Source organism: Jaminaea rosea (genome assembly GCF_003144245.1).
Source record: "Jaminaea rosea strain MCA 5214 unplaced genomic scaffold BDZ90scaffold_6, whole genome shotgun sequence".
Classification (NCBI taxonomy): domain Eukaryota; kingdom Fungi; phylum Basidiomycota; class Exobasidiomycetes; order Microstromatales; genus Jaminaea; species Jaminaea rosea.
The window spans coordinates 530714-543739 of NW_020289980.1; the positions used below are offsets into that span (position 1 = coordinate 530714).

The 13026-nt window shown below is 58.6% G+C and overlaps 6 protein-coding genes across 6 annotated transcripts; 2 read left to right on the plus strand and 4 right to left on the minus strand.

The window, feature by feature from the left end:
* Positions 1–240: 240 nt before the first annotated feature.
* BDZ90DRAFT_232183 (alpha/beta-hydrolase) lies at positions 241–3010 on the minus strand. Its single transcript, XM_025506157.1, has 7 exons — positions 1785–3010; positions 1614–1680; positions 1487–1504; positions 1313–1396; positions 1134–1235; positions 792–1017; positions 241–700 (listed from the first exon to the last, which is right to left on the minus strand). The coding sequence occupies exons 1-7, from the start codon at positions 2830–2832 to the stop codon at positions 590–592; spliced, it is 1656 nt and encodes a 551-aa protein (XP_025362408.1). The 5' UTR covers positions 2833–3010; the 3' UTR covers positions 241–589.
* Positions 3011–3396: 386 nt separating this feature from the next.
* On the plus strand, positions 3397–5352 carry BDZ90DRAFT_274648 (hypothetical protein; the record flags this gene model as incomplete). Its single annotated transcript, XM_025508845.1, has 1 exon — positions 3397–5352. One exon carries the CDS (start codon positions 3397–3399, stop codon positions 5350–5352), a length of 1956 nt encoding a protein of 651 aa, XP_025362409.1.
* Positions 5353–5451: 99 nt separating this feature from the next.
* Positions 5452–7002, minus strand: BDZ90DRAFT_232185 (ribonuclease T2; the record flags this gene model as incomplete). The annotated part of the gene is made up of 2 exons (XM_025506158.1): positions 6475–7002; positions 5452–6403 (listed from the first exon to the last, which is right to left on the minus strand). Coding segments are annotated over exons 1-2 (830 nt in total), but the record flags the coding sequence as incomplete, so codon positions are not given.
* A 70-nt stretch (positions 7003–7072) lies between these two features.
* On the minus strand, positions 7073–10020 carry BDZ90DRAFT_232186 (hypothetical protein). The gene has a single exon (XM_025506159.1). The coding sequence runs from the start codon at positions 9952–9954 to the stop codon at positions 7093–7095; it is 2862 nt and encodes a 953-aa protein (XP_025362411.1). The 5' UTR covers positions 9955–10020; the 3' UTR covers positions 7073–7092.
* A 164-nt stretch (positions 10021–10184) lies between these two features.
* Positions 10185–11179, plus strand: BDZ90DRAFT_232188 (putative SEC4-like Rab/GTPase). Its single transcript, XM_025506160.1, has 3 exons — positions 10185–10293; positions 10396–10526; positions 10604–11179. The coding sequence occupies exons 1-3, from the start codon at positions 10239–10241 to the stop codon at positions 11063–11065; spliced, it is 648 nt and encodes a 215-aa protein (XP_025362412.1). The 5' UTR covers positions 10185–10238; the 3' UTR covers positions 11066–11179.
* Positions 11180–11286: 107 nt separating this feature from the next.
* Positions 11287–12852, minus strand: BDZ90DRAFT_227067 (hypothetical protein; the record flags this gene model as incomplete). Its single annotated transcript, XM_025504736.1, has 1 exon — positions 11287–12852. One exon carries the CDS (start codon positions 12850–12852, stop codon positions 11287–11289), a length of 1566 nt encoding a protein of 521 aa, XP_025362413.1.
* Positions 12853–13026: the final 174 nt, after the last annotated feature.

Sequence of the window (13026 nt, forward strand, 5' to 3'; positions counted from 1 at the left end):
TAGAAGACGACAGCGAGGATGTAGCTTGCCTCAATCGATACAACTACAGTCACCGAGCATCTTGCCCAGAGTGATCGCTCCAGACGACGTCTTTGTGTCGTGGTCGTGCTTCCAAGATGATCGCGCCAATACGACAGCCCGATATTCCCTGCTAGAAGAATCGCCTACTGCTAAACCTTGCCGCCCCATGTCAGTCTTCTGGCCCTCGGCCCCCGGGCCAGATCAGATGCACGCACACGCAAGTGGATGCTGAGCAAGAGCCAGACGAATCAATAGCATTGGAGCTGGACGAACAAGACTTGAAGCCGGTAGCAGGAGACGAGTCGGAGCCAAAGAGAGTGGATGCGCCCGCGGCGGTATACGGCGAGGCGAAGAGGAAAGCGAAGGGGGGTTACGAGTAGACTTACAAAGGAGCGCAACGGAAAAGAATGGGGTGCGTGAGATGACCGGGGCAAGTGAAGGACGGGTGAGTCTTGAGACTTGATGAATGGCGGCGATGCGGGTGAGGCCGAGTCAAGTGAGACCGCTGCGCCGGACATGGTGATGCAACTGGAAGCGACCCTGATTCAAGGTAGTCTGCTTAGAAAGCTCAATAGCCTCGTCGTCCTCCCTCCTTCTCCTCCATCTCCTCATCGCGCTCTGAAGGGTGCAACGATGATTGGATGCAGTCGTGAATGGCCGGGAATGTGGTGCGAATGGCCTGTGCGGGCGAGAGCGCAAGAGGACAAGTGAGTAAGGGGGGACGAAGGAACGCGATGCGGAAGGGTCTTCGCAGGGTGGATTGGACTCACATCGACTGCCATGATAAAGTCGAGATGCTGAGCACCCTCGAGCGCTACCGTGTTGATCATCTTGACGTTGCTCTCATGCTGCGCCATGCGGTCCGCCAAGGGCTTGCCCAGCACCAGGTAGTCGGCCGTGCCGTAGACGATGGTGTGGGGCGGGAAGGTCGAGGGGAACCAGCGCTCCTGACGAGGGTCGAAGATGCAGCCACGGTGAGAGAAGGAGGCCATGTACCTGGGAGAAAGGAGAGGGGCCAGGTGCGGAGAACGAGTCCAAGGTCAGCACGAGTGAGGTAGGGCGGAGGCCGGTGACTGAGGAGCCTGGGACCATCAGTACACTTCTGTACTCACCAGTACAAAAGCTCGCTACTGGTGCTGTGGGGCAGCGTCCTAAAGATTTTGCCCTTCTGGCGGTTGACCCATGACGAGTCGTCAAAGCCAAAGAGGTAGTAGCTGCGATGCGTTGCGGAGCGAAGGGAAGAGGTCAGTCGGACTTTCCCTGTCCAAAAGGTACGCCGAGCAACACATACAAGATGACGTAGGCAAGGTGGGCGAACATGAAGGATGGAGCGTACTTCTGGAAGAGCGCAAGTGCTGGAATGAACTCCTTGACTCTGTGAGGCGTCGATGTAAAGCCGGACGTAGAAGAGAGATCAGTGGACTGAACCTACTGCAGTTCCTTTGAACAATCAGCATACACTCACCCGAACACTGTACTCCACCTTCGAGGCAGAACAGAGGAGTTGAAGGGGTGGCAAAGGAGAGAAGGAGGGGAAGAAGGCGTGTGTCAGTCGTTGGCGTCACACAAGCTCCAACGCCCGTGAGACTTACCATTTGCGCCCTCTGAATTGTCTCATCAGGCTGAACGGGAACTTGCGAAGCACAGGACCGGCATAGACTGTTCGACATTGAGGCGATGGGGTGAGAAGCGTGGTTGAGGTAGGGTAGAACACGCGTTCGTCAGTCGGCGAGTTCTCACGTGCCGCAGTCATAGCGACTTACCTGAGGGGCCGATGGCCGTGAAAGAGGAGAGACGCCTGCCGAGCTCTGGGCAGATCCCAGGGCTCAGTGCGAGATACATGGATCCAGACCCCTGCGAGTGCCCGACGTACGCGACTCTAGGCTTTCCCGTGGCGCCGCAGATGAACTCGACGACGTCGCGCAAGTCAAAGGCGAGCTCCTTGAGGCCCCAAGCCCAGAAGCGTGGGTCGCTGCGCGGGTACTCTGTGTGTCCAGCCTCGAAGTTGGCGCGGATGTTGGTGACCCATACGTCATAGCCTTGGTCCACGAGCCAGAATGCCATGCTTCTTTCCTCGCATACGAAGAAGTGGGAAGAGTTACATAGAATACCGTGCTGCAGGATGACTGGATGTCCCGGTGGGCCGCCACGACGTGGGTCAGAGATGCGGTGGGCTTTGAGGATCCAGCCGCCTTCGGTGATGATGTCATGGGTGTCGCAGTGGTATCCCCAGAACTCGGCATAGTACTCTGGTCGGCCAGAGAGACGCTCGCCAGTGATGCGGCGCTCGTACTCTCGGTCTGGCTTGGCGCGGGGGCGCTGCTTCTTGAATGGGTTGAAGTAGGCGGCGAATGCCAGGACCAAGATACCGCCCAATGCTCCGAGAGTCAGACCAAAGGAGAGAGACTGGCGAACAAAGAGGCGCGTCTTGCCTACGATGCCCATCTCGCCGTAGTCTTGAACCACATGGTCGAAGAAGGCCATCTCGAGCGGCTCTTCCTCCTCGTACGAGGGGAAGGTAGGGTCGAAGAAGGGCTCATCGTCACGACGCCCTCCACGAGAGGACTCATCGATTGTCTCCATCCGGTCTGCGCCACCGCGACCATCCTCGCGAACAGACGTGTCCGTGTAGCCATCGTATCCCGTGTCCTGCTCGGAAGACGAGTAGACAGCATCATTGCCGCCATCACGGGTATTGGTGTTGGTGTTGGTGGCAGTCGTCTCGCTGAAGGGGTTCTCGCTTTGCTCTTCAACGGAAGAAGGGGGAGAGCGACGGTTGGCTCGAGAGCCGTAGTTGATGAGACCGCTCATCGCGGCGTGCGTGGCAACGAGGAATAGGTATCGAAGAAGAAGAGGTCAACGGGCGAAGGTAATTTACAGAGAAAGAAGAGGGGTGAGGGAGGTCGCGAGGATGAAATGAGGATGAGCGGCGGCGGCGGCGGCGGCGGTGAAAGCCAGTCGAGGAGTGATGGCGTACGCAGCAGCAAAGTGAAAGCAAGCAAAGGGCTAGGCAAAGCAAAGCGGGCGGGCGGGCAGGCGTATGGCGGCAGCGTCTGGATGCGGGGAACCGTGGGCACAGGAGGACTCGTCGTCTGAGCGATGTGCCATTGGATGGGCGACGCTTCGACTGCAGCAGTAGCGCCGTCACGCCGAGCGAGCACTATGCGATGCGATGCGGAACGAGAAGCGGAGTGCAAAGTTGTCGGCCGGACCCCGCTCAGGTCGGAACGGAAGCAGACGGGTGGGGGAGAGAGGAGGGCGGAGAGAGGATGAGGTCGACGACGACGACGACGACGACGAGGGGGCGGACAGAGCGAGGCGCGTTTCCGATTGGCATCAAAGCTCATCACCATCACCATCACCATCACCGTCGCAATGGCCGACACACTCGACTACGGCGATCCCAATGCTGACAGTCGAGACGACTACGACTCGAGGATGGAAGAGGACATCGATCAACCTAGGGGCTCGTCCTCTACGACGAGGGGCATGCATCGCCCAACGTCGCCGCACATGTATCGCTTCCCTGACAACATGGCAGTAGCAGCTGATGCCAACCGCGGACCCACTTCTCTCCCCACACCTCCTGGTGACGACTCATTCACCGATCCCACTCCTCCTTCGGTCCCCTCGCCCATCGGACGAGGAAAGGATGTCCGCCTCAAGGCGCTCCACCTCACGGGCAAGCCCATTGCCGCCCTGTCTACCTCTCGTCTCTTTAGCTACGTCAGTCACTGGGGAGCTAAGCCCCTCGGTATCGAATGGATCAACGACGAGGCAGTCAATGTAGTCTTTGCAGATGAGGCTTCTGCTCGCATCGCCCTCGAGTACCTCTGCCCGGCACTTCCTACTCGAGCTGCTCCTATCGCTCCCCTCCCCACCATCCAAGACATTGGTGACGCGGCTAAAGCCAACGAGATTGAGGCAGACTGGCCCGACTCGCTTCTCGAAGGCTGTCTCATTCCACGTCGCGCACACCGATTCCCACAGCAGCTCTACACTGGCTTAGAGCGTGACGGGCTCGACCAAGCAGCCGCTGCTGCCAAAGAAGCTTCAGCCGCCTCTGTCCCCACACACTACGACGATGATGTCCCCGCCATCTATCGCGAGCTGGAAGAAGAAGACAAGAGGCGCGCTGATTCTGCCCTTTCGTCCGACCCAAATATCAAGAATGTCCAGCGCCTTCTCGGCACCCTCTGGATTCGGTATGCTATTGAGAGCGCAGATGTCAAGGACAAGAAGGCCAGACAGCAGAGCACTTGGTACAAGGAGCACGGTCGTGACGCCGGCAAGGACGTCGTAGCGAAGCCTCTCGATGTCGGTGCAAAGAGTGAGAAGCGTGAGCTCCTGAGCGGTTCCTCCGAGCCCCGCGCCTTTGGTCAAGTCGAACCCAGTCTGGACGAGTACGCCAGCCCAGAGTCGCCAGGACGACGTCGCCCTTCGTACCCTCTCCCGCCTCATCTCCTCCTGGGCCAGACGTCACCGAAGATCAACCGCCATCAGTTGCAGGCCCAGACGTTCCCCATCGGCGAGGAGGGCCAGTCACGCGACCTCTTCCCGCAGCACCGCACCGACCCGTACGTCGACGCAGACCCCGACCTCATGCGCCTGGGTGAACGACGTTCCGCCTCCCCCGTCCGCGTCCGATCCGGTGGCAATCAAGGCTACCTGCCTGCACTCGACAATGACGACCGCTACAGCCCTAGCAGCAGCCGTCGCGCATCCGGTCGCAGGGACTATCGTCGCGAGCCAACACCCTCTCGTGAGGACCTCGATGCAGAGATGGATGCCTATGCCCGTACGCGCGACTCCACTCCCGATGACCGCGAGACTCCCCCGCCAGCGCCTCAACCGCCCGCACAGTATCATTTTGCTCAACATCGGTGGGCCAAAGAACACGCAGGGGGATACCATTCATCCTCTGGATCGTCGTCGAGTGGAAGGAGCGGAAGCGGTAGTGGATACACGACGCACGGCAGTGGTGGCACGGTGAGGGTCAAGGGGCGCGGTAGGCGCAAGGCACCCGGTAGCTCGGGATTGAGCGGATGGGACGACGAGGATGGAGGGCAGGACGAATACGGGCGTGAGCGGGGATATAGGGGCAGTAGCGGTAGCAACGGTAAACGTAGCCGCAAGAATGGCAGCGGCGGAGGGATGTACGCTGATCGAGAGTACGAGACAGAAGCTTCCGGGTCGCTGGCTAGCAGGCTGGGCGAGTCAAAGGGAGAGAAGAGGCTTCAAGATCGACTGGGTGCCGAGCACAGCAGCTCACCCTCACTTGCAGACAGGCTCGGCAGCGGTGGCAGTGGAGGGATGAGCGGGTGGGATTGAGACAAGTTACCCAGACGTACGAGAGCGCTTGTCAGCCGCAAGACGGCCATATTCGCAACCACCTTCTTTCAGCTCCCCTCAGCACTACTCTCTCTCCAAATGACCAACGTCATCATGTTGAGGGTTGACCCGCGATCACCATCACCACGCGATGCAGACCCCGGCCTCACTCTTCCCCCATGTCACTCATTCCCTTTTCGTAGAGATTTCATCATCATCATCATCATCATCATCATCACCATCATTATCTTCGTGAGCGTCAGAAAGCGCTCGAATCACCATTGTCATCATGATCATCATCAGACGCAAAGACCAGCGAGACGAGACCGTGTGATGAGCCGTGACCTCGCGTGGCTCACTCGCGTACCGAGTTCGTTCTGACGTCGCCGCAGGCTCGATAAAGTGGGCAATTCTCAGCGTCAGAGTGTGTACTCGATCAATCTCAACATTGTTACTGCGACGGTCTACGAAAGAAAGATTGCAAATCCCTAAGGGCGGAGATGCCTCACTTAGGCAGGTACTTGATCGTCGCCGCAGTGCACGAGCTCTTCGTCGTCGAGTTGGTAGGAACGTAGTGTCCACCGACGACGGGCCCGTACGTATGAGCGTAGTACCACACCTCGTCGAACGTCGAGCCTCGGTTGTTGCAGCCCACAAAGGGCTTTGCGCCGTAGTGCTTGGTGAGCGCTTGTTCAAATTGAGCGAGCGTGTACGTCGTAGTATTGGAAGGGGTAATGCCCTCGCTCTTCAGCCAGTTGTACGTGGGTTGAGACCTGAACTTGTTTGCGATCTCTCCAAAGTAGCTCAGCACGATCTGCTCCTGTTGCGAGGGGCCGCCGGGGAAAGTGACCTGGCATTGAGGTCGCAAGGTGTTGAAGCAGGTGGCATGCTTGTCGTACTCGTGCGTCATGAGGGAGGAGTCGTTTGCGTAGATTTGGTCCAAGTAGGAGGCGAGGGGAGGATTGTACTTGCGAATGATAGAGGGGATGCCCGTGAGGTTGTTGCCAAAGGCGATGATGCCCGAGTCGGCTGAGCAGTATTGTGGGTACGTCTTACGACGGGCAAGGGTCGCAGGATGGCGGTCAGCGATGCTCAATGGCATTTGGTCTCGCGCATACGTACCCCATCGCAGTAATCAGGCCAGAGTCCATGAGCAGTCGTGGAGTCCTTTGACCCTCTTGAAGGCTGGGCATCCCAGAACTGGGTCGTCAGGACGAGACCGGACTCCTTTTGTCCAGGCTCGAGTGCGCCATTGAAGCAGCACGAGTCCGTTGAAACATTGTATTTGGCCGAGCAAGATAGCTGCGTGAGATCGCGGGGGTTGCACGAAGGAACGTTGAATGAGGGGAACGCGCTCGCGAGGCCGGCGAGGGTGGTCAGAAGGAGGGTGGGAGTGAAGGTGAACATCATGGCGAATGGGGATAAGGGAAAAGCAGCTATCCTTGGCGGACCCCAGCATTCTTATATCCCCCTTCCAAACCTTCTCATTTCGAAGCACATGCGCTCGCTTGTCGGACCTGACCTGATCGTTGCCCTAGCTTGCCTCGAGCGATGCGAGCGAGGCAATGCTTCGGCCAAAATGAAACGAACGTGCGTGCCTGCGTCTTGTCAACCCAGAAGGAGGGCGGTGACCCGGGTGTGGGGCCGGAGATGCCGGAGAGGGAAACGCGATTGAGAAGAGGTGCGAGGGGACATCAAGGCAGAGCGAATATGCAGAAGCATTGAATTCTATGTATGAGGTTACTGTTCAAAGGCCGCCCCGGCTTCAGTCCACCTTTCCTCGACGCTCCTCTCCCAGGCCTCACTTCCCCCTCCGACCCTCTTCGCCTTCTGCAGTAATCCCACCCCACCCGCGACATCCCCTTGCTTGAGATAAGTCTCGAACAGGGCAGTGAAGACGTCCAGGAGCAGATCTGCCTCCCGAGACACTTCGAGTTCGTCCTTGTGCTGGTATCCAGCACGCTGGTGATGCTGAAGTGCCATACGCTCAACGTGTTGCGCTGCTGCTAGAATGTTGGCGTCGCCCTGGAGGAGGGGGAGGAGACGAGTCCACGCTGCCAAGCTGGGGCTAGCCTGGCTGCTATCCTTCCACAGCTGAAGCACATTCTGCTCCTCCTCCTCCCCACCAAGCTCAAACAAGCAAAGCAGCGCTCCATCGTGGCACCCTTGCAGCTTTTCTCGAGCTTCGGCACTCTCAGCCCTCGCAACGAGGAGATGCTTCCTGCTGAGCTGGACGGCCTTCTCTACCACTTCGGTGTACAATGCTCGTCCTTCTTCGCGCTCTGCACGCACCCAAGGCAGGACTTGAGTTGCGATGAAGAGGGCAGACGTGGCCGCCAGATCGCTGCTATCTGTCGAAGCACTCTTGCTCGGGGTGAGGGAGCGCAAAGAGGTAAGCCAAAAGTCATTTGCTGACTGAAGCTGCTCCACGATGGCGGACGTGCCCTCATTGCCGTCATTCCGCACAAATTGCTCAAAAGTCCATCGCGACGTCCAAATGGCCGCACGAGCAAAGAGGTCGCGAGGTACTAAACCGGACAGCGTCTGAACAGCCAACTCGTCGAGCTTCTCCCACTTGCCTTGGAGCTCTTCGCCATCTGGTCCTCCTGCTGTCGAAAGAAGATCCGTCTCGTGCTGCAGAACTTGACGAGAGAAGAGCAGGCTGGCCGCACTGTGACTTGCTGAGCTCTTGCGCTGTTTCGACAAAGCGCGCTCGAGAAGGGCAGTGACGTACGGAAGGAGCGGGTCGCGGGTTGCTTGCAGGCCGCCTTTCTTCGCGTTTTCCTCATCCTGAGCCTCATCCGCGACAGCCTCTTGATACGCCAGACTCCTCCAAATTGCTTTCCCCAATGTAATGCGTGTCGCTGCGTCCAAATCGCTTGCATTACTCAAGAGAGCCTTTACTGCATTAGCAAGGCCGATCCTCGTCTGATTTGCCGTATCTTTGTGCATCGTCGCATGCGCATAGGCCTGCGTACGGCGGACATCCTTCACCAGCTGGGCGAGGAGGGCGTGCAACGGATGATCGCCGGGTACGTCTTGAGCCGGCTTCTCGACGTCGTCCTCGTCCTCCTCTGGTACGCTGGCGCTCAACAGTTCTTGCACCTGCTCCTCCCCTCTCTCGCCATGAACGGCCAGCCGCGCCGCCGCACTAAGCTCCTCGTTGCGCCGCTTATCCACATCCTCCTGTGGTCGGGACTCCTCGTCTTCTGCTACCAGGCGGCGGTACGCGGCAAATCTAGCCGCAGAAATCGACAAAGTGATGCGGCGCACCAAGTCTGCGGTTCGCGAGGATGCCGCGGTGGCTGCCAGCGAATCCAGCGTAGCTAGGATTGAGCTCAGCAGGCTGCTCCGCAAAGACTCTCCATCGGCGTTGTTGCGCGTCTCGAAGGGAAATGAGAGGAGGAGGCGGAGGACGAGGAGAGCGTAGACGAGCTTGAGGTTATGTGGGAGAGATGGAGTGGAGGAAGATGAGGTTGACAAAGGTCCGGCTGGATTGAGTGCTGCAGAGAAAATGGCTAGAGGCAGAGCACCAGATAGAATCTTGGTGGGAGCTGTCGCTTTTGCGCTTTCGTTCGCGGCAGAGGCTTGAGCATCTGAGCGTTCTGCCGAGAGAGAAGGAGCTGGTCTGGCGGAGGCTGCAGCCTCGTCTTCGCTATTGCCATCCTCCTGTTCGATGCTACTCTCCTTTTGCGCCTCATCGACTACGCTCTTTGCTGCATCCCCGCCTGCAATGCCCAGAAGTGCCCACCGCCTCCTCAGCCTCTCGAGGAAGACGCACTCCATGCGAAAGTAGGCGAGCCATAGTGTGAGGAGGTCGCGTGACGAAGGCGTGATGGCAGCAGGCAGTGTGAGCGGCACCATCGACGTGGACGGCTGAGCATCAATGTCTCCCTCGACATCGCTTTGTTGCTCGTCCTCGTCCTCGCTATCGGCCTCTTCATCGTCATCGCTGTCACTCCCGTCCTGTCCCCTAGCAACTCTCCTGGCCCTCTTCCTCCTCCTGCCCTCCTTCTCTTTCCTGGCTGCCCGTCGCTTCGCATCACTCTGTGTAACTGTATTCAGTCTGATCGCCCTCAACAAGGTCAAGCGAGCAGCACTTGCGTCGAGATTGGCATTGAGCTCCCAGTCAGCTACGCAGATCCAGAGTGGTACGCTGGATGGGTGCAGGCTCAAAGCCTGGGCAGCAATCTGCGAGTAGACTCTGCGCATCTTTCTTGCCTGAAGCCAGGTAAGATAGCGCTGAAACACGGCAGGGTCCCTTGGTCCGAGTTTGGTGACCATTCGTTGCCACACGCTGAGCAGCTGGCGTTCCTGGAAGCGGCGCAGTTTATTGCGGTCCTTGAGTGTGACGACTTCATTACCCTGCTCGTCTTTGCCCGATCGTGCGACGCGAAGGGATGTGAGCTTCTCAATGTCCTCTTCGAGTGCAATGTACTCGAGATAGTGCGGAAGGGAGACATTCTTGCTGATGAGATGCAGCTCGTGATTGCGGCGCTTTTGGGTAAGAGATTGGAGCTCGAGGTGTGTGAAGAGATGAAGGTGTGTGAGGAGCTGTAGGCTGGGCAGAAGTCGCTCCAAGTGGTAGTCGACTCGATCCATGCTGGCGAGTGTAGGCGCAGCGTGGGAAAGGTGGGGAGCCCAAGAAGGACTTGAATCGCTGGTGCGCTACAAAGACAAAAATCTCGACTTGACGACCTGGATCGACGGAAGGGGGAAAGCGCCATGCGTCCACGTGGCCGGAGCCAACGCCGGCGTCATGTTCCGCTTTCGGGGACGGATCCGCCCCTCCGCCTGAGGCTGACTTCAAGATCCACATCTCCAACATTGGCCTTGGTTGACCTTGCATCTCCACGAACAGGGGATCCATCACCACTACTCACATCATGCCGAACCCACACTACGACCTCCTGCTCAAGCTTCTCCTCATCGGTGACTCGGGTGCGTATAGAGCTATTAGGGCTGATTGTGGGGCATTTCGAGCTGACCATGTGTTGCCCCCGCGACTCCTCTCCGGTCATCCCTCGCTCCTCGCTGCACCAGGCGTCGGCAAGTCATGCCTCCTCCTCCGATTCTGTGACGATGCCTGGACTCCCTCATTCATCACCACCATCGGCATTGACTTCAAGATCAGGACAATTGAGCTAGACGGCAAGCGCATCAAGTTGCAGATCGTGAGCAGCGGGCTGCAGCATATACGATCCTCTTACCGCAAAGTCAGCTAACCATCATCTCTTGTCATCGCTGGCAGTGGGACACCGCAGGCCAAGAGCGATTCCGTACAATTACCACGGCCTACTACCGTGGAGCCATGGGCATTCTCCTCGTATTCGATGTAACAGACGAGCGCTCCTTCCAGAATATCCGCACTTGGCACAGCAACGTCGAGCAGCACGCCTCCGAAGGTGTCTCTCGCCTACTCGTGGGAAACAAGTCGGACTGGACCGAGAAACGGGCTGTCAGTCAAGAGGAGGCTCAGAAGCTGGCTGATGAGCTGGGGATCAGATACGTGGAAACGAGCGCCAAGAACAACGATCAAGTGGATGACGCCTTTGTGGGGTTGGCGAGGGAGGTCAAGCAGAAGTTGGTCGAGAGTGGCGCTATCAACCCGGTCATGGGCACGGCGACGAATCAAGCAGGCGGTGCAGGTGGAAATGGTAGCGTCAATGTTTCAGCAGGCGGACAGGGCGCCAAGCAGGGGGGATGCTGTTGAGGAGTGCATAGGCCGATTCGTCGCCCATCTCCTTCATTCAGTCAGCTCATCTTGGGCGTGTCCCTTTGCCCGCACATCTGTTCACACGCTTCACGCCCGACTCATCGTTTCGCCGCTGCCAATACCACTACAGATACACACAAGCGCAGCCATCGAGAGGAAGCTCATCTATTTACATTCCAGGACGCAGTGACTCGGTGCGTCAGACGCCTTGGCATCACTCATCTCTCCACCCTCACCCTTCCCCCCACTCTCCAAACAGACGACCCTCCCCAGGAGTCCGTCGCCCTCAGCATCATCTTGTAGTCAGCCGCCCTTGTACCCGCGCCCGCGTCGAGCCACGTCTTCCATCCTCCTGCGCCACCAAAGGTGTACAGAGCGTAGCGTGCTTTACTGTCCCACTGACTGCCGAGTCGTTTGCGGTTGGACCAGGGAAATGGCCCAGATGAAGTCATGGCCGCCATATAGCGAGACCAGAGAGAGGAGGGGTTGTTGGAAGGCTGCTCAGCGGCCTGGTCGGTGCCACCGCTGTTGATGGCGAGGCGCCAAGCGTGCTCTGGCACAACGGCGCCCTCATGACCCCATGGTAGTAGCGCCCACTCCAGCCTGTAAAGCGTAACGGCCTCCAATCCCATGGTGTGGGTCGCAGGCGCAAAGGTGGTGAACGAAGCCACGCCCTGCACAACCCCATCCAGCTGCGTCACGCGCCGACCATCATCGCCCCCGTCCTCATCGCTGCCTGCTTCGTAGAGCGGAAGAGAGGCGAGAACGCTAGGAGGAGGCGCTGGTGGGTAGGGATTGGGCCGAACGAAGTAGACTGTAGGCGGTGAAGCGAAGGGTGGCGGCAAAGGGGCTCGAAACGCTCGTACTTCTCCTCCTTCTTCTCGCTCCTGCTCGACCTTCTCCTGACCCATACTCAAGTGATGCAACGGGTCACTCCACACCCATTGCGCTCCTTCGTCGTACGGGCCCGCCCATTCTCCCATTTCCGCGCCTGGTCTCGCAACGCCCACCGCAAATTCCCTCCTCCAGAAGGGATACTTTGGATTGCCATCTCCTCCAGGCGGTTTCTCTGGGGGATCAACGGGCTCGTCTTGGTCTAGTGGGACTTTGCTCCTCAGCAGCCTTGTGCTGGCGTGTCCAACCACATAGCCTCGCGGAATGTTTTGTCCCTCGTAAACGTGTTGGTGGTATGGGCTTATGCCTGTGAGGTGCCAGACGAATCCCCAAACGTCACGAATCGAGATGGACCACCCGTGCTCGTCGTTGAGGTGAGAGGAGAGGGGGGCATTTCGACGTATGTACCGGGAGACGTGGACTACCTGGCCAGAAACGGGAGCGTGGACGGGGAGAAGGGTGGAGCGGCGACGCTCCAGCAACGTAAGGTCTGCGTCCTCGTCCCCGTCATGCTCGCCGGCATCGGTATTGTTGGGCGGAGGGGGCAGCCGCAAGCTGATTCCTCGGTTCCACCTCGCCAAAGTCACATCTACTCCGTTCATTGCATCGCCTCTCTGCAGCTTCGCTGAGCGCGGGAGGTACGGGTCATGAAAGAGGGAGCCGATCTGGTTGGGCTCGAGGCCATCGGCCCACTCTCGACGCTCACGACTCGAGCCGCGGCCATCCCCTTCCCTGTCATCTCCATGGCTATCATCTTGATGCTGCTCCGTGCTCTGCTTCCAAAGATAGTTGCTCAAAGGCCAGCTCGCCCGCTTCCTTCTCAGGTGTGCGAGCCAGAAAGCCTGCCGATGCGTCTGGGGCCAGCGCTTGGCCGTGCGTTGATACTGCATTGTCAGCTTGGCTACGACGCTGAGTAGACGTTCGTCTACTTCGTCGTGGAGATCTCCTCGCGAAGAAGCGGTGACTTGGTCGAAGAGCTGTGCGAGCGGCTCGCATCCGGCTCCATGAGGATCGAAGAAGGCTCGGCCGTCCTGTGTGCCTACGACTGCCCGACACTCGCTATC

Excerpts from the sequence above, each read along its gene's own strand:
- BDZ90DRAFT_232183 (XM_025506157.1), bottom strand. The coding sequence starts at position 2,832 with ATGAGCGGTCTCATCAACTACGGCTCTCGAGCCAACCGTCGCTCTCCC. Across the intron at positions 1,236-1,312 it reads CACCTTGCCTACGTCATCTT|CTACTACCTCTTTGGCTTTG; the intron begins GTATGTGTTGCT and ends AACGCATCGCAG. Across the intron at positions 701-791 it reads ACTTTATCATGGCAGTCGAT|GCCATTCGCACCACATTCCC; the intron begins GTGAGTCCAATC and ends TCGCCCGCACAG.
- BDZ90DRAFT_232186 (XM_025506159.1), bottom strand. The coding sequence starts at position 9,954 with ATGGATCGAGTCGACTACCACTTGGAGCGACTTCTGCCCAGCCTACAG.
- BDZ90DRAFT_232188 (XM_025506160.1), top strand. The coding sequence starts at position 10,239 with ATGCCGAACCCACACTACGACCTCCTGCTCAAGCTTCTCCTCATCGGT. Across the intron at positions 10,294-10,395 it reads TCTCCTCATCGGTGACTCGG|GCGTCGGCAAGTCATGCCTC; the intron begins GTGCGTATAGAG and ends TCGCTGCACCAG. Across the intron at positions 10,527-10,603 it reads AGCGCATCAAGTTGCAGATC|TGGGACACCGCAGGCCAAGA; the intron begins GTGAGCAGCGGG and ends CATCGCTGGCAG.